The sequence below is a fragment of the Hypanus sabinus genome, chromosome 8 (assembly GCF_030144855.1).
Source record: "Hypanus sabinus isolate sHypSab1 chromosome 8, sHypSab1.hap1, whole genome shotgun sequence".
Lineage (NCBI taxonomy): Eukaryota > Metazoa > Chordata > Chondrichthyes > Myliobatiformes > Dasyatidae > Hypanus > Hypanus sabinus.
Genome location: NC_082713.1, coordinates 45,628,699 through 45,651,324, shown reverse-complemented (window position 1 = coordinate 45,651,324; position 22,626 = coordinate 45,628,699). Strand labels below are relative to the sequence as shown.

The window sequence follows — 22,626 nt, the reverse complement described above, 5'->3', positions numbered from 1 at the left end:
TGCTAATATTTCAGCTAAATGTGATACATATGTTGGGAAACCCTACACACCTGCAGGACTTACAACGCAGAGGAATGTTGTTACAAAAAGTCTCTTGACTGTTATTTTCTGTTATAACCGTGGAGAAGATGGACCTTTCAAGCCAGGCTGTGAGGGACAGGAAAATCTTTGAAAAGTAAGTCAGCGGATAAAAGAGAAGAGACCAAATCATGGAGGGACCCAGTAAAGGAAGGGGCTGGCACCTTGGAGAGGATACGTTTTAATCAGTGTATCAAGGGAAATACTAGAGCAGAAAACACTATTTCTGAAGGGTTAATGGGACTAAGCTGTGATATTTGAAGGTTTGTGATATGGTTTGAAGGTGCTTATGCTAGAGCCGTACTTGACACAGGTCCTCAAGTTACTTTGCTTTATAGATCCTTTTACAACTGGTATTTGATACATTTACCATTACTGTACACCTGATTTTCATCAGAGACTGAAATAAGTACAGTGGTGTCACTATCACAGGTTGCCAGTTTGTTGGTCTGTTCTTGTGTGATACTTCTTTCCCTTGTCAATTAGAACCGTTATTTCTAAGTTCAGCTCCAGTTTCAAGATAGTCCCTGTAAATCCCGTCTCCTTGTCAAGATTCCTCCGGTTTGCTGTTCTACATTCACGTCTATGCTAGTGTCCCCCACTCAGTCGACGTACCGGTGTCCTGCACTTCGGTTCTCCTCAGTTGCTCTGTGCAACAGAACAAGCTGGCCATAGTGAACCCAGTGGACACGAATCCCCTGCAACAAGCCCTCGCCAGCCAGGGCTCCCTGCTGGGCTTGCACGATCAGCTGCTCCAGGATGGAGAACCCCCCGTTCCCTGTCAGTGAACGTAAGAAAGGTCAGTGAACAGGTCGACCGAGTATCCGCCCATCTCACCTCGTCGACTCTGGGAACTCTGTCTGACCAGCCCAGACAGCCTGTAGTTGCGACACCCGATGCATCAACAACACATCTGCTAAGAGAGCCACACATACCTGAACCAGAACCCGCTGGAGATCTGGGGAAGTGCCGGGCCTTTCCACTGCAATGCTCCTTGGTGTTCGAGCATTAGCCATCCACATACGCCATGGACCAATCAAAAATAGCTTACATTATGGGGTTGTTGCGGGGAAATGTCTTAGCATGGGCCATTGTGATTTGGGATAATCGGCCTGAGACCTGCTCTTCCTTCCCCACCTTCATCTCAGAAATAAGGAAGATTTTTGACCATCCCATCCGGGATAAAGATGCCACTAAGCCCTCCGTCAAGGCTCACGCAGTGTTGCCAAATACTCCATGGAGTTCTGGGCGCTAGCTGCTCACTCGGGCTGGAATGATGAGGCGCTACAGGGGGTATTTCGGCAAGGCTTCTGTGACAAGGTAAAGGACAAATTGGCGGCTAGGGATGACACTAACAGCTTGGATTCAGTGATCTCCCTAGCCACTAGGCTGGACAACTGACTCCAAGAATGTCAGAGAGAGAGAACTGGCCATCCTACTCCTTTGGCCACCCCACAGCACGCTTTACCATCTACTCCCAGCCCTAACCTCTCTCCTTCTCCCGTTCCTAGATTAGCACCCGGCCCGGCTGTTTTCACCACCCCAGGAGAGGAACTAATGCAGCTGGGACGGAGCCATCTTTCTCCCACAGAGTAATTCTGGAGATTCAGAGCAAGGGACTGTTTCTATTGTGGTCAGTCTGGCCATTTTCGTGCTACCTGTTCCCTTCGGACAAAAGGGAGGGCTCACCAGTAGAAAGGAGGATCCGGTGAGTCAGACAACATTCCTTTCTGTCCCTCAAACCCGGATGCAGATCCAAGCTACTGTAAGCGACAACCAACAGTCCCTGTCCTGTCCTTGTCTGCCTTGATAGACTCCAGTGCTGAGGGGAATCTGTTGGATGAAAACATAGCTTCCCAGGCAGGAGTTCCTTAGGAGCTATTGAGTACCCCTCTGGAAGCCCAGGCACTGGACGAAAGACTTCTGGCCAGAGTCACTCATCGTATACCACTTCTGTCTTTGGTTCTCTTTGGGAACCATCGGGAACAGGTACAATTTAACCTTATTTCCTCTCCTCAAGCTCCGATAATTCTTGGGTACCCCTGGTTAAGCCACCATAATCCTTACATTGATTGGTCCACCGGGAAGATAGCCAGCGGGAGTGTGTTCTGTCACTCCACTTGTCTACAGTCGGCCCTTTCCCCTGCAAGAACCACCACAACCTCATCTGCTGTTGAATCTGAGGTGGACTCAGCATTCGCGGAACTAAAGAGGCGTTTCATGTATGCTCCTGTTCTGATTCAACCGGACCCCTCCTGTCAGTTCATTGTGGAGGTTGATGCCTCCGACTCTGGGGTAGGAGCGGTACTGTCCCAACGTTCGGGCCTGGATGAGAAACTACATCCCTGTGCTGCCTTCTCTCACCGACTGTCTCCTGCTGAACAAAATTACAACATGGGGAACCGGGAGTTACTGGCAGTCAAACTGGCATTGGAAGAATGGAGGCACTGGTTGGAGGGGGCAAAACACCCGTTCATCATCTGCAGAGACCACAAGAACCTTGAATATATCCAGACCGCCAAACAGCTGAATTCCTGCCAAGCTCATTGGGTATTATTTTTTGGCCAGTTCAGGTTTACCTTCATCTATCATCTGGGGTCCAAGGACGGGAAGCCCAGTGCTATCTCCCGTCAATACGTTTCTGAGAAGGACCTTCCCAACCCCGAGACTATCCTTCCACCATCCTGTGTAGTGGCTGCCTTCACCTGGGAGATCGAGTCCAGAGTCAAAGAGGCCCAACAGACTCAACCTGACCCAGGTATCGGACCTCCCAATCGCCTCTTTGTACCCGATTCTGTTCGATCGCAGGTTCTCCAGTGGGGGCACAGTTCTTGTTTCACCTGCTATCCCGGAATCGATCGGACTCTGACCCTCCTGAAGAGACATTTCTGGTGGCCCTCCATGGATGCGGACACCCTTTCCTGTGTCTCTGCATGTTCCGTCTGCGCCCATGGAAAAGCCTCCCATCGGCCGCCTGCAGAATTACTTTGTCTCCTACCTGGCCCTGATTGTCCATGGTCACACATTGCTCTAGGTTTCGTCACTGGCCTATACCCTTCTCATGGAAACACTGCTGTACTCACTGTGGTGGAATGTTTACGGTCTCCAGTACCTGGTCGACTGGGAGGGTATGGCCCGGAAGAACGTTCCTGGATTCCCTGATCCTTCATCCTGGACCCTTCTCTCATCCGGGGCCCCTTTGAGGGAAGTGTACTGTCATGGTTCCAGTTGGCTGTTCCCTTTTAACGCTCCTTTCTCCCTAATTTCAGTCATTAGATTTCCAATTGCTGCCAGTTTACTTAATTATAGTACACCTGGTTTTCATCAGAGACTGTGAAATAAGTACGATGGCGTCACTATCACAGGTTGCCCGTTTGTTGGTCTATTCTCATGTGATACTTTGTTCCCTTGTCCGATTAGAACCGTTAGTTCTAAGTTCAGCTCCAGTTTCAAGATAGTCCCTGTAAACCCAGTCTCTTTGTCAAGATTCCTCTGGTTTGCTGTTCTAAGTTCACGTCTATGCCAGCATCCCCATTTCTGTCGACATGCCAGTGTCCTGCACTTGGGTTTTCCTCAGTCGCCCTGTGCAATAGGTTACTTGTTGAAACTAGAGTTTTCGGAAGCAGATGTTGAAGTATCTGAGACTATTGACAGTGTTGGTCTGCCCAGATCTGGTCCAAAAGGGTGGAGCTTCCATTCTTGTAGGAATAAATACTTCCATTATAAGAAGGCTCATGGGAGCATGCAAGGAAAGAAACGGAGAGAACATTTTGAAAACCTTGTCCATTTGCCCGGAGTTCAGAGATGCTTTTGAGAAGATGCACATTCCTCCTAACTTGAATGATGAGCAGTAATGAGGAACTGTGGAGTACATCCAGTCTAAATCTTTTATATTACGCCCTGGAAGAGTAGCTAGAGTGACAGAAACCCTCAAATATGCTGGAGTTCCCAACACCTCAAGTATCCAGGTGGATGCTCCCAATGATCAGGAAGAAGAGTCACGCTTACCTGCAGGAGGTGAGACGAGAAATGCAGAAATTTTCAGCTGACTACACAAACAGGATGATGGTGATTATCAGGAGCACCTCAGGAAGAGATGTTATCTTCAGATATGGGATGCTGATTTACCCCTCTTTTCCCTGTGACGGTAGTGTCTAGTTTTCAGGGAGAAATGGAAGAGAAGCAGTCTCCTGGATCAAGGAAGTTGAAGTCATGCAACTTTGGTGACTCACTGATACCCAAGGAATGGAAAGGAGATTAACTGAGAAGATGTCTTTTCTACTGATGAGTTTAATGTTGTTTGCTCCAAAAGTACTTGCTATACTATGATTGAAGGCACCCCTTTCCGAGAAGTTGAAGATGTTCAGCAGTACCTGCTTAAACTGGAGAAAGCTAAATTCTGTCATGGGACAGGGGGACCTGAGCTACCGGAAGTAGCATATCCCAGCATGGAGGTGGATATGACACTATGTTTCCCAGGTGCATCCTCTGCCAGCCTAGCTAGCGGTTTCCCGACTCTGAGACCTCCTTATCTCATTTTCAGCTTCTCCAGCTTCAGTCAGTCCTTGTGACCTTTTCTTTCTACTAAAGGACGCCTCCCCTTGCCTATCACTTATATCTTCAGGCAGCTCAGGTCCCCCTGTCCCATGATAGAACTTAGCTTCCTTCAGTTAGGAAACCCCTAGCTAGACTGGCAGAAGATGTGCCTGAGAAACAAAATGTTATATCCATTTCCATGCTGGGATATGCTACTTCCATTTACAAATGGATGGGGGTCCTAAAACCACAAATTCACTTGAATACTATTTTATTTATAACTGTTTAATAAGTTCCACAGTCATGAGGTCATGACTGTTTTTGGTGGGGGGGGGGGAGAGCGTAATGCCTTGGTTAAGATTTCTACTGTATTCTGGGTATTTCATTTAGCAGTTTTCTGCAAAAGCAGTGTGTCCTGCTGGTAGAATGTTTTGGTTTTGGCTAAGATATGAAACCCTGCTGTTCAACTTAGGAGTGTTGTGTCAGCCAGTCGGGATGGTGGGATCTGGAGAAAGTACTAGAGGGAGCAAGGCGGAGAGAGATTTGTGACAGACAGTAGTCTGGTTTGGGGTCTTTTTGGCGGGAGCTGGGGAGCAGGTCAGAAGGTCAGATGCTGCAGAATGCCATGGGAAGGGGAGTCCCCGTTAGAAGAAGTGCTTTGTGCAAATAAATCACTCTGCGGAGGAGGACCAGTACTCCTGAGAGAGAGAGAAAGAGAGAGACAGTTTGATCATGATGGACTTCAAAGGAACTTTGGATCGTAACTGGTGCTTTTACGCAGACCATGATTTCAGCACCATGTATGACGGTTATACCCAGCTTTTGGAAGAGGTGAGCTCCAACGGTCACATGCACATTTAAACTGGTTTAACTGTATTGGGCCCTTTTCCTCTTTTCTTCTATTTCTCTTACTAACTTCAATAAGGCTGAAATGTATATGTATACTTTATCATTTATTGCGGTGTGTTTGTTGCCGGCTGATAATTGTTTATGGGTAGTATTTACACAGCATTTGCTCAAATTGAGGTTTCTTTAATTGGAACACCACGACGCTCTTGTTTGGTTGAACCGCAAATCATACTGACTCCTGACGTATGTAGTTTATGAAAGCTAGCCTTCTCACTGCTATGTCAGGTGGCTGTTAGCAGAGTTAGCTATTGAGCCAAGTTTGCATATGAGCCTGATAGAGGTTTACATACAGTTTTTAATTGAAAATTATATAAACTCATATCAACCAAATTAAATGACCACCTCAATAGATGCCAAAGTATATTACATTGATTTTACAGAAATTTAATAACTACCCTCTCTAACTGAAGCTCTATATAAATGATTTCAAAGTGTAACTTAAAAATTTGCAGATGACACAAAATTGTGGTTAATATAGTGTCAGACTGTGAGATAATGCAGGAAGTTGTTAACATGGGTAGTTGTGTAAATAGCATTGTGGGTAATTATAGTGAATAAGTCATGCAGCACAGAGTAGGCTTTTTAGCTTGCCATATTTCTACTAAACTTCAGGTACCCATCTACACTATTTCATTTTCCAGCACTTGACTGATAACCTATGCCTTGATCAGTTGTGTGGACATTTGCACTATTAATAAATATGAGGAATTCTGCCTCACCACCCATCCTATCAAGCCTTGAATTCCAGATTCCAGTCACTGAGTGAGGAAAGAAATGTTCCTCTGAACGCCTTTCTACCCATTACCTTAAACTTCTTACCTTTACAATATCCCTCATAGTTTTCTATACCTCAATCAGATCTCAACCTGAACTTAGCTTGCTATTCTTTTGTTATTTTAACAGTACATCAACACTTGACTATGATTTAACTTATTAGGAAAAATAGATTCCTTCTGCTTCATCTGGTGAGATTTCCCAGTGAAACAGAGTACTCCATCCTGACACTGCATTATTAGACAAGCTTCAGTTCACTTTGTTATCCTAGCACAGGGGTGGGCAAACTTTTTGACTTGAGGGCCACAAAGGGTTCTAAAATTTGACAGGGGGGCAGGACCAGGAGCAGATGGACGGAGTGTTTTGGTAATACACCTCAAAAGAGAAAATAAAATATCATAGGATATGTAGAAAACATGTGCTTTAATTTCAATTGAAAATGAACAAATGCATTACAACAAAATATCTGTCTTTGAAGTCCCATGGTATTTAGCTATTTATTGAAATGACTTTTAAAACACTGAAAATTAAATGAATAAAATACAGCTTTTTTAATAGTAACAGTTATTATTTTAAAGCACTGAAAATTCTGTTATCCTTCAAGATATTATCATCATCACTCTCCTCCTGACTGTCTTTATTTCAAAAACGGTAGGAGATGCAGGTCTACTTGTCCTGCTCCTTCTTATTCAATTGTCCCCTGTGCCAAAACTCAGCAACGACCCGCACAATGACAAAGCAGGGAGAGCGCGCCGGTATGCGGAGCTCTGTGCTCGCAAATCCCCGCAGGCTATTTCTCTTAGCCGGAACGCTGGCTAATTGTGAGCCGGTTCGGATGTGCCAGGAAATGGGTCGCCACAAGGTCACAAAGTAAAGCGCAAATGTGGAGTAATATGCTGCACCTCAACAAAGGTCAATGTATATAGAGTGCGTCATCTATTGGGAAAACGCCAGAACTACGGGGAGAAAATGTTAACAAGGTTTATTAATATAATTTCATCAAGTTCTGCGGGCCGGATTAAAAAGCTTAACGGGCTGCATATGGCCCGCGGGCCGTAGTTTGCCCATGCCTGTCCTAGCACTTGGCTGGAGCAGGAATCCCAAGGTTTTAGTGTCTTGTGTTTATAATCTGTAATGTACTGTCTAAATTTATAGCTTACCTTTGTTTTTATCTTCTAGGATCTTGTGTCTTTCCTTACATAAGGAAGCTTTTACAAGACAGGATACATGTGCTTTGGAAATATGTTGTTTATTCCTCTGGGGTTCCAGTTAGTCTCTGAGTATATTCAAAATTGATAGATTATTATATATTAAGGCCATTAAGGAATATTATTTTAGTGCACTGTGTTAGAAGATGTTGCCATAATCTTATTTAATGGTGGAGTAGGCACAAGGTGCTAACTGTCCTAATAGTGCTTTTATTTCTTGTATTCTTATGACAGCTGCTTGTAAATGTATATTTATCCATAGCCTCAAATTGTTATGGTTTAGCTATCAATTAATTATTGTGAGTTCATGAAGATCTCACTATTGCGCACACAGCAACCCGACTAGAACATATGATGATGTACAATTTGGCAATTACACAGTATGAAATAAGTTTATAAAATATTTCTTTCTCCCAAGTTAAAACACTCGAAATTTCTACACATTCCCTAGCATTTCAGTATTGTTTTCATCTCTTAGATTGGAAGTCTGACTCAAGCAAGGGAAGATATTAAAGTTTGTTGGGAGATTTGGGCAACATTAAAATCCACAACTGCAGGTTAGTGATTAAGGATAACTTGAATCTGTTTGAATGAATCGGCATCATTTGTACCTACACTGTCATTAGAGACTAGGTTAGTATTTCTGAATCCCATAATTTAATTAATTTTACTTCAAAATTCTAAATGTAGGTGAAAAAGTTGCATTCAAAATTATAGTTCTCTTGCTTATACATGAAAATTATAAGTATTGATAGGCATTAATGGATAGCCCAGAATGTGGAGCAAATAGTTTTCATGAAAGTTACTCCCTGGGAATAGTTTTATATTGTTTGATTGGTTCCCATGTGAACAGTTCTTTAAAAATCCTGTGGAGATCCTGCATTACCTTGACCTGCACACACTGTATCTAATTTTCAAGTTTAATAGAAAACATGGCATAAACTGTCATCTTCTCTTTGTAGATGAGAATCTGTTGGAGTGGATTATTTTCCTGTTATTAAACCTCTGCTATCAAGCTTCATTCATTCCAGTAATTTCAAAAAGATGAAGAATGGGTGAATTCTACAACAGGCAAACAATCTATTCTGTCAGAGCACCACTCACAATAAAGAACAATTTACCTAAGAGTCACTTTTAAGCCATATTTCATAAGAACGTTGCAGTATCTAACCTTCAAGGAGCATATTGAAATCTCAATGAGAAACAATGAAAAAAATCCATTTTTCTTAACTAAATGGAACATGTGGAAAAGTACTTGAACATGTTCAATGCCCCTTGCTTCCAGTACGATAATATCTGTTGTGTATTCCTTATTGAGAATTTCTGGTGCACAGATTGCAGTTTTTTTCTGTTCAATTAAACAGTTTTGCTTTAATTTTTTAATGTTCATCATTAGAGCATCATTACAGTGAAACTGTTTAAAGCAATGTTCTGTGAATATTAAAGTTAATATTTTAAACAGTACGAATCAACCATTTTGTTGTGCTATCAATCACTCTCTCTGCAGGAGACTTCTCAAAAGATCCTACAGAGACTCTACTACTACTTTATGAATTTGAAGCCAGGGCTAAATTAAATGATCCTGAATTAGAACATGTACTAGAGAGAGTCTTACATCTACAGCAATTAGAACCTAAAACACTGGAAACTCTGGCAGGTAGGTGTTAAACATTTTAGCAAGAAAACATACCGCTGGAGAAATTCATAGCTCAGGCAGCGTTTGTGGAGGCAGAGGGTTGGTCAATGAGACCCTGCATCAAGACCTGTATAGGGTCATGACACGAAATGTTGACCCATTCTTCTTCCTCCAAACTTTAGATGCACTGAATTCCTCCAGGAGTTTTTTTTTGCTTCAGATTCTGCATCTGTAGTCTTGTGTTTCAGTTAGCTTTTTAGCTGTGGTCATAAGCTGTGCAAGTAACATTTGGATACGATGTTAGCTGTTCATTTTCAGGCTAGAATTGTTGCAAAGGTAACAATTCAGTGCAACTGTAATAGTGTCAGCTACATGTAGCGTTTTATTTTCAGAAACATAGAAAACAGGTGCAGGAGTAGGCCATTTGGCCCTTCGAGCTTGCACCGCCATTCAGTATGATCATGGCTGATCATCCAACTCAGAACCCTGTACCTGCTTTCTCTCCATACCCCTGATCCCTTTAGCCACAAGGGCCATATCTAACTTCCTCTTAAATATAGCCAATGAACCAGCCTCGACTGTTTCCTGTGGCAGAGAATTCCACAGATTCACCACTCTCTGTGTAAAGAAGTTCTTCCTCATCTCGGTTCTAAAAGGCTTTCCCTTTATCCTTAAACTGTGACCCCTCGTTCTTTCCCAACATCAGAAACAATCTTCCTGCATCTAGCCTGTCCAATCCCTTTAGAATTATATACGTTTCAATAAGATCCCCCCTCAATCTTGTAAATTCCAGTGAGTATAAGCCTAGTCGATCCAGTCTTTCTTCATATGAAAGTCCTGCCATCCCAGGAATCAATCTGGTGAACCTTCTCTGTACTCCCTCTATGGCAAGAATGTCTTTCCTCAGATTAGGGGACCAAAACTGCACACAATATTCTAGGTGTGGTCTTACCAAGGCCTTGTACAACTGCAGTAGAACCTCCCTGCTCCTGCACTCAAATTCTTTTGCTATGAATGCCAACATACCATTAACCTTTTTCACCGCCTGTTGTACCTGCATGCCCACCTTCAATGACTGGTGTACAATGACACCCAGGTCTCGTTTCTTCTCCCCTTTTCCTAATCAGCCACCGTCCAGATAATAATCTGTTTTTCTGTTCTTGCAACCAAAGTGGATAACCTCACATTTATCCACATTAAATTGCATCTGCCATGAATTTGCCCACTCACCTTAACCTATCCAAGTCACCCTGCATCCTCTTAGCATCCTCCTCACAGCTAACACCGCCGCCCAGCTTTGTGTCATCTGCAAACTTGGAGATGCTGCATTTAATTCCCTCGTCTAAATCATTAATATATATTGTAAACAACTGGGGTCCCAGCACTGAGCCTTGCAGTACCCCACTAGTCACTGCCTGCCATTCTGAAAAGGTCCCGTTTACTCCCACTCTTTGCTTCCTGTCTGCCAACCAATTCTCTATCCACATCAATACCATACCCCCAATACCGTATGCTTTAAGTTTGCTCACTAATCTCCTGTGTGGGACCTTGTCAAAAGCCTTTTGAAAATCAAATATACCACATCCACTGGCTCTCCCCTATCCACTCTACTAGTTACATCTTCAAAAAATTCTATAAGATTTGTCAGACATGATTTTCCTTTCACAAATCTATGCTGACTTTGTCCGATGATTTCACCTCTTTCCAAATGTGCTGTTATCACATCTTTGATAACCGACTCTAGCATTTTCCCCACCACCGATGTCAGACTAATCGGTCTATAATTCCCCGGTTTCTCTCTCCCTCCTTTTTTAAAAAGTGGAGTTACATTAGCCATCCTCCAATCCTCAGGAACTAATCCAGAATCTAAGGAGTTTTGAAAAATTATCACTAATACATCCACTATTTCTTGGGCTATTTCCTTAAGCACTCTGGGATGCAGACCATCTGGCCCTGGGGATTTATCTGCCTTTAATCCCTTCAATTTAACTAACACCATTTCCCTACTAACATGTATTTCCCTCAGTTCCTCCATCTCACTAGACCCTCGGTCCCTTACTATTTCCGGAAGATTATTTATGTCCTCCTTAGTGAAGACAGAACCAAAGTAGTTGTTCAATTGGTCTGCCATGTCTTTGTTCCCTATGATCAATTTCACCTGTTTCTGACTGTAAAGGACCTACATATGTCTTGACCAATCTTTTTCTTTTCACATATCTATAAAAGCTTTTACAGTCAGTTTTTATGTCCCCTGCTGGCTTTCTCTCATAATCTTTTTTCCCTTTCCTAATTAAGCCCTTTGTCCTCCTCTGCTGGTCTCTGAATTCCTCCCAGTCCTCAGGTGTGCTGCTTTTCCTTTGCTAATTTATATGTTTCTTCTTTGGACTTGATACTATCCCTAATTTCCCTTGTCAGCCACGGGTGCACTACCTTCCCTGGTTTATTCTTTTGCCAAACTGGGATGAACAATTATTGTAGTTCATCCATGCGATCTTTAAATGCTTGCCATTGCATATCCACCGTCAACCCTTGAAGTATCATTTGTCAGTTTATCTTAGCTAATTCACGTCTCATACCTTCAAAGTTACCCTTCTTTAAGTTCAGAACCTTTGTTTCTGAATTATCTATGTCACTCTCCACCTTAATGAAGAATTCCACCATATTATGGTCACTCTTACCCAAGGGGCCTCGCATGACAAGATTGCTAACTACCCCTTCCTCATTGCTCAATGCTCAATCTAGAATGGCCTGCTCTCTAGTTGGTTCCTCGACATGTTGGTTCAGAAAACCATCCCGCATACATTCCAAGAAATCCTCTTCCTCAGCACCCTTACCAATTTGGTTCACCCAATCGATATGTAGATTGAAGTCACCCATTATAACTACTGTTCCTTTATTGCATGCATTTCTAATTTCCTGTTTAATGCCATCCCCAACCTCACTACTACTGTTAGCTGGCCTGTACACAACTCCCACCAGCGTTTTCTGCCCCTTAGTGTTATGCAGCTCTACCCATATCAATTCCACATCCTCCAGGCTAATGTCCTTCCTTTCTATTGCGTTAATCTCCTCTCCAACCAGCAATGCTACCCCACCTCCTTTTCTTTCCTGTCTATCTCTCCTGAATATTGAATATCCTTGGATGTTAAGCTCCCATCCTTGGTCACCCTGGAGCCATGTCTCTGTGATCCCAACTATATCATATTCATTAATAACTATCTGCACATTCAATTCATCCACCTTGTTACGAATGCTCCTTGCATTGACACACAAAGCCTCCAGACTTTAGTCCTTATACAATTATGTTGAAAAGTGGCTCTTTTTGCTTTTTGCCCTGGATTTGCCTGCCAGCCACTTTTACTTTTCACCTTACTACTTGTTGCTTCTACCTTCATTTTACACCACTCTGCCTCTCTGCACTTGAATCTGAAATCTGAAAATAGCTGTTTGTTGGGGCTATTTCTAGTTGTCACATTATTCCTAATCAGACATTACTTTGCAAAAAATATTTATCTAGTTAACAGCTCCCTTGTTCAGAGTAATCCAGTTTATGGAAGTTTCTATGAGGCAAGCCATCTGCAGTATAATTTGAATGTTGTCTGGATCAGACTGTTAAAAGGTTATGACTCTTGTAATTACACAGGAAATGATTACTGTCATCGTTCTTCTATTTTATTCAGCGATTGTCTACCCTTGATAGACATAGTGGTCTGCAAATTAAGTTGTGCCTGCAGGAAAATGTTTTGATCTTTATTAAAATTAAGTTATTACCACTTAACAGACCCTTGTGAATTTTTTAACAGGTTTATGTTGTTGTGAAATAATATTTGAATTTTAATATTATAAGCATTTCACAGTTGTTTGGGAATGTAAGAATCCCACTGAAATTTTCTGCTGTTTTAGCTGAGGAATTAAGGGGGATGTTTGCCGCCTCCAACGGAATCCTTCCATGAAGCACATCATTCCCTCCTGTCTCCCCCCCCCCCACTTAGTGTTCTATAGGAATCTGTTCTTTGCAATACTCCCTTGTCCACTCATCCCTCCCCACTGATTTCTCTCTTGATACTTATTCCTGCAGGTGTGATAATTGTCACTTGCCCCAACACCACCTCCCTCACCATCATTTAGTGCCCCAAATAGTCCTTACAGGTGAGATGACACTTCTACTGTATATGGTGCTCCTGGTATGGCTCCTGTACATTGGTAAGACTCATTGCAGATAGGATGCATTGGTCTGTCACAAGAGGTCAAGTATCCCATTGGCCATGCATTTCATTTTGAGTTCCCATTCCCTTTCTGACTTGTCTGTTCATCTCTCCTGCCATTATGAGGACTTAACTCACGTTGGAGGAGAAGCAGCTCATAATCTGTTTGACTAGACTCCAACCTGATGGCATGAACATTGAATGCCTTAATCAAGCATCCAGTAATCTCTTCCCCCCTCTCTTTATCATTCTTTTTCTATTCCCCATTCTACTTACTTCTCCATCTCCTCACTTTTCCATCACCTCCCTCTGGTTACTCTCTTCCTTCCATGGTCCACTAGACTTCCTTTCAGATTCTTTCTTCTTTAGTTCTATCTCTTCCACCTCTCCCCTCCCAGCTTCTCACTTTCATATTTTTAAATTATTTAATATTATTTTATTTCACCTTTTCTTCCACCCACCCATCCTCCTCATGTGGTGTCACTTATAACCTGCCAGGTTGTACTTTCCACACCCCTCACTTCTTATTCTGGATTCTTCCCCCTTCCTTTCCAGTCCTGACAAAAGGTCTTGACCTGAAACATCAACAGTGAATTCCTGTCCTTAGGTCTGCATGTTCCTCCAGCATTTGGTGTGTTGTTATAACTCATTACATTTTATGTGTTTTGATGGCATGGATGAATAAAGCTTTGGATTTGATTTTCCCTCTTTCTATAAATGGCAGATCTGTTGATTATCTATGGTTCAATTAGAAAACTTGCAGTACAATGCCTTTAGAAACAAAATATTTGAATTTATATTCATAATTTGCTTATATTTTATTTTTGTGCTATGAAAAGATATTGCTTATTTAATACTACTACAATTTCAAAGGATTTGGTCTAGCCACAGAATGACCATCTGAGTAAATGATTTTGTATAACAATTTACTACATGGAGGATAATAGAATTTTTATTCTCTTGTAAACTGAAGCTTTATCCATGGAATCTCCTGCTCATTACCCATCATTCTGTAAAAAGGCATTGAAGATTGCTTTATCTCTTCAAAAGAAGCAACCTTGTATGGATGTAATACGATGCAGGTCAGTAATAAAGTCAGAGAGGCTTGTAAAACCACTTGTTCAGATAAATTTTATCTTCTTCCAGGAATTTATGAGCATTGCTTCTTGTTTCACATTGCTGTTGTCAGTATCCATTTGGTAACAAACTTGCATGGAAACCACCTGTCAGAAATTATTGTTGTGACATGAAAAGTTTTATTGAGTGGCTGCAGTACTAATGGCATTGATTGCTATAAAGAGAAAAAAAAATCAAGTTTTCAGCATAGCTCACTAATCAAAATAGATAATCTTACATACAACACCGGAAAGCAGTTCAGGGCAGTATTTTAATCACTCTTAATTTTTTATCCTTTATGTGTGCAATTCAACATTGTAGCATGCTTTACATTACTATTGATATTGAATTGGGTGGTATATGTGCACCCAAATTATATTGAATATATACCAGTGGCATCAATCTTTATGTAAAGTTCATCTGATATTTGCCATGCATTGTTGGATTGTATATATGCAGCTCAGTATGCACAAGAAGTCTTATCTCAACCATAAAAAGAAGTTTGTGCCTGTGCCATTTCAAGATGTTGTTGATTAAGATGCTAGCCGGAGATTAGAGATAACAAACCTTTATTTGATCACACAAGCATGCTGGGGGTTCTAGTGAGAAGTTCCTTCAAGAGTCATAGGATATAGTACTTTCTGCAGATGTCCAACATTATTACAACTTTACCTGCTGGGCAAATCCGACAATCCTTCTTTTTAGCAACACATGACAGAAAAAGAAGTCATTCACCCTCTAACTTCCTCCATTAATCTATTTAACCAGGCAACCCATCGCAGTGCAGCCTTCACCTTATCCTAGCACAATTCTTTACCATTTCCCTTTACTAGCAATATTTTACGTTAGTGCAAGTACCAACTCTTCGATGCTAGGTAAAACAGAACACAGCAAAATTTACTGCTTCATGAAATTGTTTGTTATATTGTAGAGTTATATTAGATTTATTAAGGCACTCAAAATTGAAAAACATTTTCTCTGCTATGAAATATGATGCTTCTTGTATTAGCATATACTTCATTGCATTTGTTCTGCCCATGTAACAGCATGCCTTATAGAATCATCAATCTTGGTTACAAAGGATTGGCCTCATTATGAATTAATTATCTGGGTAAATTTCCCCTAGTCATGAGGCTCATATGATGGATTTTTTTCCAAAACAGTTTTCAATATATATTTACAAAAAAAAGACATGGTGAATAGTATATTACTGAAATTTCAAGGAATTACAGTTTTCTTACTAAAAGTGATTAGTGTATCTTTTGAGTTTTTATTTCGGTTAGTCTTCTGTTAACTGCATTTTGTACCTTGACCATTGGGTGGATTGGATATTTACTTGGTTCCTTTGGTAAAGTTAGCTGTTTAAGCTTCCTAAGTAAAACTCATTGACCTTGTGCCTGTATAATGTGACAAAGATAGGATTGAAGTGTGAAGACAAATGCCAGCAAGTGTACCTTTCATCATTTTTAATTACAGAAGACTGGCCTCTTAAATTATCTGCATATATTACTTCAAGTCTTGAGATGACCTGATGCAGTATGTATGTATCCATCATGTTTGATGATACAAAGCTGGGTATTAATATGAATTATGAGGAGAATGTAAGCAAACCAGTTGAATGGGCGAGGATATGACTGGAGATCTCCCATACACTGCCAACAGTCTCATATTCTCCTTATCCTGCACTGCTCATTTCTACCTCTTACCCAAGATCCACGATCCTGACTGTCCAGGTAGGCCTATTGTTTCTGCCAGCACCTACCCCACTGTACTCATGAACATATACCTCGACTCCATGTACTTCCTTTTGGCTCATTCTCTTCCCAATTACACCTGTGATACTCATATGCTCTTAATCACTTCAATCAAGATAGGGTTTTATAAAACAACTTAGTACACAGTCTGTCTCCAAAGATGGTGACATAAAGATTGAGAAAAGGGAGGTGTCAGAGTACATTTTAGGCAGGGTGGAAATTGGAGGCAAAATTCAGTTTGGGTGTAAAAAGCAGCACCAATGCAGTTGTCAGTCTAGAGTAGAATACCCTGATCGTCTCATTTTCACTATGGTTGCCTGCTCTACACTTCTACTTCCCATCAGGAAGAAAAGAAAGTCTGTAGTTACTCTTTCACCTCACAACATCAGCCTTTTGTCATTTAATTACTACTCATAAGTAAATTTATTACTAAGTACATATATGTCAAGATATGCTACCTTGAGATTTATTTGCTTGAAATTACAGTAGAACAGGTAAATACAACAAAATCAGTGAAATACTACACACTAACAAAGACTGACAAGCAACTAATGTGCAAATGAAGGCAAACTATGCAAAATAAATAAATAATACTGAGGTCATGGGTTGTAGAGTCCTTGAAAGTGAGTCCATAGGTTGTGGAATCAGTTCGGTGTTGAGGTAAGTGAAGTTATCCATTTTGGTTCAGGAGCTTGATGGTTAAAGGCTAACAACTGCTGTATTTCTTCTCAATGGCAGCAGCGAGAAGAGAGCATGGCCTGGCTGGTGGGGATCCTTGAAGGTCCACCATTTCACAAACCATTCCTTTTTTTAAATCCTCCTTTTAATGTCTGTAGATTGCATAAAGGATTTGCAATTTTTTTTTTCCACACAGCAAGATTCTACACAGTCTGATCCAGATCTCACTCCCAACAAGAGTGACTGAAATTGAACCTTGGATTCTGGAGGAAGTCTGGTCTTTCTATGAGGAAGCATTAATAATTATTGAGAGTTCGGTGAGTAATTGGGATGATTATGGAAAAGACATAAGGTGGTTGGGGGAGGGGGGGTGGAAATCCTTTGCTGAAGACATATTTACAGAAATCCAAAGCCAGAACAATGAGTTTGGAATAGATCAGAGGAACATCAAATTTCCAAGAAATAGCTAACTCCTAAACCTCTCAACACAATTTCTTTGAGTTTGATGCACACTAGATGCCTGTGTGAAGCGTCAAAATGAGTCAATGGTAAGATAATATTGATAGCATTCATTTGGTTATAAATAGCTCAATAACCATATTATATACTTGATGCTTGGTTTATCATAGCTGGGAGGGGGTAGTGGTGATGCATCTCAAATAGCCTCTGACAACCATGTGCTACTTCTGGCCTTCATGTTTGGCTTAGCTACTAAGCCTGGTGGAACTAACAAAAGGGGCAAAGGTGGGTTAATGGCACCTTAAACTAGCCAATCCAGGCAGATGGAACTTGCCAGCCGTGATTGGCTGCTCATCTAGGAGAAGGAAGACTGATGTCAAACTTCCACTACCTTGTGGCTGTACCCACTCATGAGGAAGGCTTTGGGAGTAAACCCAAGGGAAAAATCTGGAGCTGGAATCGCTAAGGCATCCTACATTGAGTTCAGTGCTGACTGGCAACTCCTTCAACACCACTGGTGCTGAAGTGTATCAGTCTCTGCCGTTTCTTTGGATTCATTAGCTGCATGGAGAGGGGAGGCCTGCTGCATGGGTAACAGCTTGTTCTTTATATTGTACTGCCCTGGCTTGTGTATTGACTTAGACAGCTAAGACGCAACATCCATGGTCAACCCTGACCAACTGAGGCCAAGAATAAGAGCATTCCTATTTTGTTGTATTTAGATTAGATTAGATTAGATTCAACTTTATTGACATTGTGCCGAGTACAGATACAAAGCCAAATGAAATGCAATTAGCATCTAACAAGAAGTACAAAGAATAGTGTTATTTACAAAATAACTGTGAATAAAAATTAAGTGCTACAGCACACAAATATAAAAGTACTGAGACTACAATACGGGTGCAATATTGCTTAGTGCTGTGATGTGAGGTTCAGCAGAGTCTCAGCCTCAGGGAAGAAACTCTTCCTGTGCCTGCTGGCACGGGAGCAGAGGCACCTGTAGCACATACCAGATGGGAGGAGAGTAAAAAGTCCATGGTTGGGCTGAGATGCATCCTTGATAATGCTTTTTGCCCTGCCCAGGCAGCTTTTATGGTAGATGTTCTCAACGGTGGGCAATTGGGTGCCGATAATCCGGTGGGCAATTTTCACCACACGCTGGAGTGCTTTGCAGTCTGATATGGGACAATTGCCATACCACACTGAGGTGGAGTTGGTGAGTATGCTCTCAATGTTACAGCAGTAAAAGTCTGTTAGTATCCTGGGTCAGAGGTGAGTTTTCTTGATGCTCCGCGGGAAATAGGCGCTGTTGCGCCTTTTTGATCAAGTTGGAGGAGTGCAGGGTCTAGGTGAGATCCTTGGAAATGTTGACACCAAGGAATTTGAAGCTTGATACACGCCCCACTACACCTCCATTGATGTAGATGGGGATGGGAGTGTGGCTCCTAGCATGCCTGAAGTCCACAATGATCTTGCAAATGTATTGCAAATTGTGGAAACAATATGCAATGCATCCTTGAAATTTTAGTAGTATTAAGATGAAAGTATTGACATTTATCATGAGGAAGAATGGACTTGCTGATTGAAATTTGAATTTATTGTCTGGTGAGATAAATTTGGGCTTACTATCTTATAGAATTTTCTGTGTAGCAGGAGGAATACCCAGAGATTGAGATCCTGTGGCTGATGACTCGAGCTTGGAACACTGGAGCTTGCTTACATAGTTTTGCAAAATATTCTGAAGCAGAACAATGGTGTGGCCTTGGAATGCGTTTTCTGAAATATCTGGGTTCTCTCAGGACCAGCTATGAAAGTCAGGTAAAAGCAATGTCAAACAGATGGAATTGCTCAATTTTGTACTAAATTACATAATTAAATTGTAATAAAATATAGAATTAATAGAAGACATGAGTAGCAGAGGAGAAATGTAGAATGGTGTTCCAAAACATGCCAGTGGTATTCCCAATAGACTTGGCAGTAATGTAATTAACAAACAAGAGAAAACCTGCAGATGCTGGAAATCCAAGCAACACACACAAAATGCTGGGGGGAACTCAGCAGGCCATGCAGCATCTTACATTGCAGCAGAGTACATTCAACGTTTTGGGCCGAGACCGATCAGCAGGATCTGCTGAAGGGTACCAGACCAAAGTGTTAATTGTTCTCTTTTCCATAGATGCTGTCTGGCCTGCTGAGTTCCTCCAGTGTTTTGTGAGTACTGTAATTGACACTTTTTTTGTATCTGTCTTGAGAGCATCGATAATCAAACTTAAGGAATTGGGAGTCACACATGACAAACCAGTTGGGGTTATTTAACTAAGCACTTGGGTGATTGTAGCATTGTCATTAGTGAAACTCCACATAACAAAGATATTTTTCAACCACTATACTTTGCTTCTTCTGAGCCAATTTTAGATACCATTTATTACTCTCCCTTGGACCCCACGGGATTTTATTGTTTGATCTTGTTGAAAAGCTCATGAAATCTATGTACCCTATATTAAAAACACTATTCTCATCAATCCTTCATGTGACTCAAAAAATTTAACTGTTAATCAGACATAAACTTTCCTTAACAAATCAATTCTGATTGACCTTGTTCGGAGTGCACTTTTTTAGAAACAAATGTTTATATTGTACCTCAGAATTGATTCTACTAGGTTGCCCACCACTGAAGTTACACCATCTGGTTTCGTTTACTTGGTTTAGACTTTTCTCCCATTTTAACTAATAATTTCCTTCTTACTCATCTATTGACCCACCCACTAAAGTTACCTTGCAGTCTTTTACAAATGGTAATTCTCTAAATACTTCTTTTACAAGATAGTTGTACAATGCAGATCCTGCCTATCATGTCCATGTTAATCTCTTTGTTCATCTGTACTAATCCCATATCTTTCTGTATATCACCTATTTTAGTGCCTGTTTAAATGATTCAGCCATTTTTTTCTGGCAGTCAATTCCAGATATCAACCACTCTTGCCAAATGTTTTACCGAATTTCATATAAGCAGTACCTTCTGCCTAAACATCATCAGTCTTCTTAGCCATTGATGTCTTCCTCTCATTTCTGAAAATAGCCACAAACTACTTATTGTGAACTCTCCCTGTATGAACCATCTCCCCACACAGGTTATGTCTGATAGTTATCTTTTGGTGCATAATGTAGTTATAAAATCAAGATTTTTTTCTGAATTTTGTACTTGAATTGTGCACTTTGTCTCTTCCTCAAAGCTTTATGCTGTATTAAATTTTAGATGTATGGCATACAGTATATATCCTTTTCTCATTATTTCTCATTATATCCTTGTCCTTTATCCGCCTTATTATGCTGGAGTATTTGGATTTGGACATCCCACATTTCATTATTCTCAATGAACTTGCTATCCTTAAGTAATGCATTCAAGTGATTTACAATATTGACCTGTTATTACAGTTTGCAAATAATGAGCAACAGGGACTATAGTCATGCAAATGAGTAGGTAGCAACAGATGCAGGTTAATCACACAGGCATTCGATGTGCCTGCCAATTCAACCAGTAGTTATTAGATATTCATTGTCACAGTTTTCTTTATTACATAAATAAATTCAGATCATGTTATTCAATATCATTGTTTCTCCTCAAGACAGGTACATTTTCTCTTCACAAGATATTTGTTTTCCTAAAGGAAGTATACTATTCTGGGAATTAATTAAGGACATCATTTTAATCTTTCCCGTCAACCTTTTCTCAAAGATTTGTCTGGAATTAACATTTCATTGATGCGTTTTCCTCTTTTTGAAAGCTAATATTTCAGTTCAATGTGTCTTTGGTTTATTCCATAGCTGTTAGTGCTCATGGCTCAGCAAGGCCCAGAACCTTTTTTGATCAAAATAACTAAATTAATGATTGATTAAGTTAGAAGTGCTGAAGAAGGACTTGCTACATGATCTATGATAAATTTTCTTGAATTTTTTTGAAAAGTGGTGTTTTCAATCATGTTATTAACCACTAAAGCTTGTTTGACATGGGAGCATTGATTTCTCCAGGAGTGTAATCTTGTGTCCAAAGTCCTTGTATATGAGTCATGGTTTCAGAAACAGTGGGAAAAGATCTGTTTGTTCTCCCTTTTCATTGTTTTATATATATGTGGATCAAATTTAGAAATATAGGCAGTCTCTTTAAACTTCACTGTTCACTGGAAAAATAAAGTTGACGGGTTGACCCTGGGCATAGTAGTTTTGTCTGAAGTCATCAGGGACAAAGGATAATATTTATTAGGTGTATTTTATTTAAAAACCACCTTGTATGTTTGTTTTGTGCTCAGGCTACACTGATGGTGATTTTGACAATCAGTTATTTTTTACAGTCACTTACCCCAGAGTATATTGCACGGTAGCATAGTAGTTAGCACAAAATTTTACAGCACAGGTGAGTCGTGTTCACATCCCACTGGTGCCTGTAATTACTTTGTATGTTCTCCTGTGACTGCATGGGTTTCCTCCCACAGTCTAAGGATGTACCGGTTGGTAGGTTAATTGGTTATCATAAATTGTCCTGTGATTTGGCTAGGGTTAAGTCGGGACTTGCTGGATGGCATGTCTCAAAGGGCAGGAAAGGCCTATTCCACACTGTATCTCAATAAATTTTTTAAAATGTAATAGGCAAATTTTGGAATGGCTTTTGGTGAGTTCTAGATCAGGTGTTACTTTGGTTTGGAGTGAGAGGACAATTATAGGCTCTAATCTAAGGAATACAATCTTGTGTTCCCATGCCTCTCCCTTCCATTTTTGGTTTCTGCAGTAATTGTAGGTGCAAGCAATTTTAGATGACTGACAAGCTTTAGTTAAATGCAGATTTAAACAAATTATAATTCCTTGAAATCCACCAGTAGAACAGCTGAGAGATGAAGAACTTCTGACTACCTATTGTCATCTTAGCTTTTGGAGTTAAGTAACTACTTAAAATACTTTCTTACTCATGGCATGTAGTGTATCACTAGTTTGGAACCTGTTGGGGTTATGCTGTGATGAGGAGGAGGGATGCTGAGGGCACCTCAGGAGCTGAAGTGTGTTGTAGATAGTAATAACAGTATTTTAATTTGAAACTGTAAATAGTCCTGAGTATTGCATATAGGTTTCTGTTGTAATATAGTCATTGTATAATCTTTGTATATAAGAAAGGTAAACCAGTATGGCACATTACTTAATTGTTTCAACAGATGATGGGGCTCTACAGTGAAATTTTGGATAGAATGGATAGAGAAAAGAAGATCCTCCCTGTTGAAGAGTAA

General features: G+C 40.7%; 1 protein-coding gene across 1 annotated transcript in view; it reads left to right on the top strand.

Annotated features, from left to right (window-relative positions):
• The window catches only part of tex11 (testis expressed 11), a 143,500-nt gene extending 120,874 nt beyond the window's left edge, over nucleotides 1–22,626 (top strand). Inside the window, exons 22-27 of the mRNA XM_059976395.1 lie at nucleotides 7,984–8,062; nucleotides 9,013–9,162; nucleotides 14,320–14,428; nucleotides 17,091–17,211; nucleotides 19,004–19,171; nucleotides 22,555–22,626. Of these exons, the coding sequence (XP_059832378.1) occupies nucleotides 7,984–8,062; nucleotides 9,013–9,162; nucleotides 14,320–14,428; nucleotides 17,091–17,211; nucleotides 19,004–19,171; nucleotides 22,555–22,626 (699 nt within the window). The remainder of the gene's footprint in view (nucleotides 1–7,983; nucleotides 8,063–9,012; nucleotides 9,163–14,319; nucleotides 14,429–17,090; nucleotides 17,212–19,003; nucleotides 19,172–22,554) is intronic.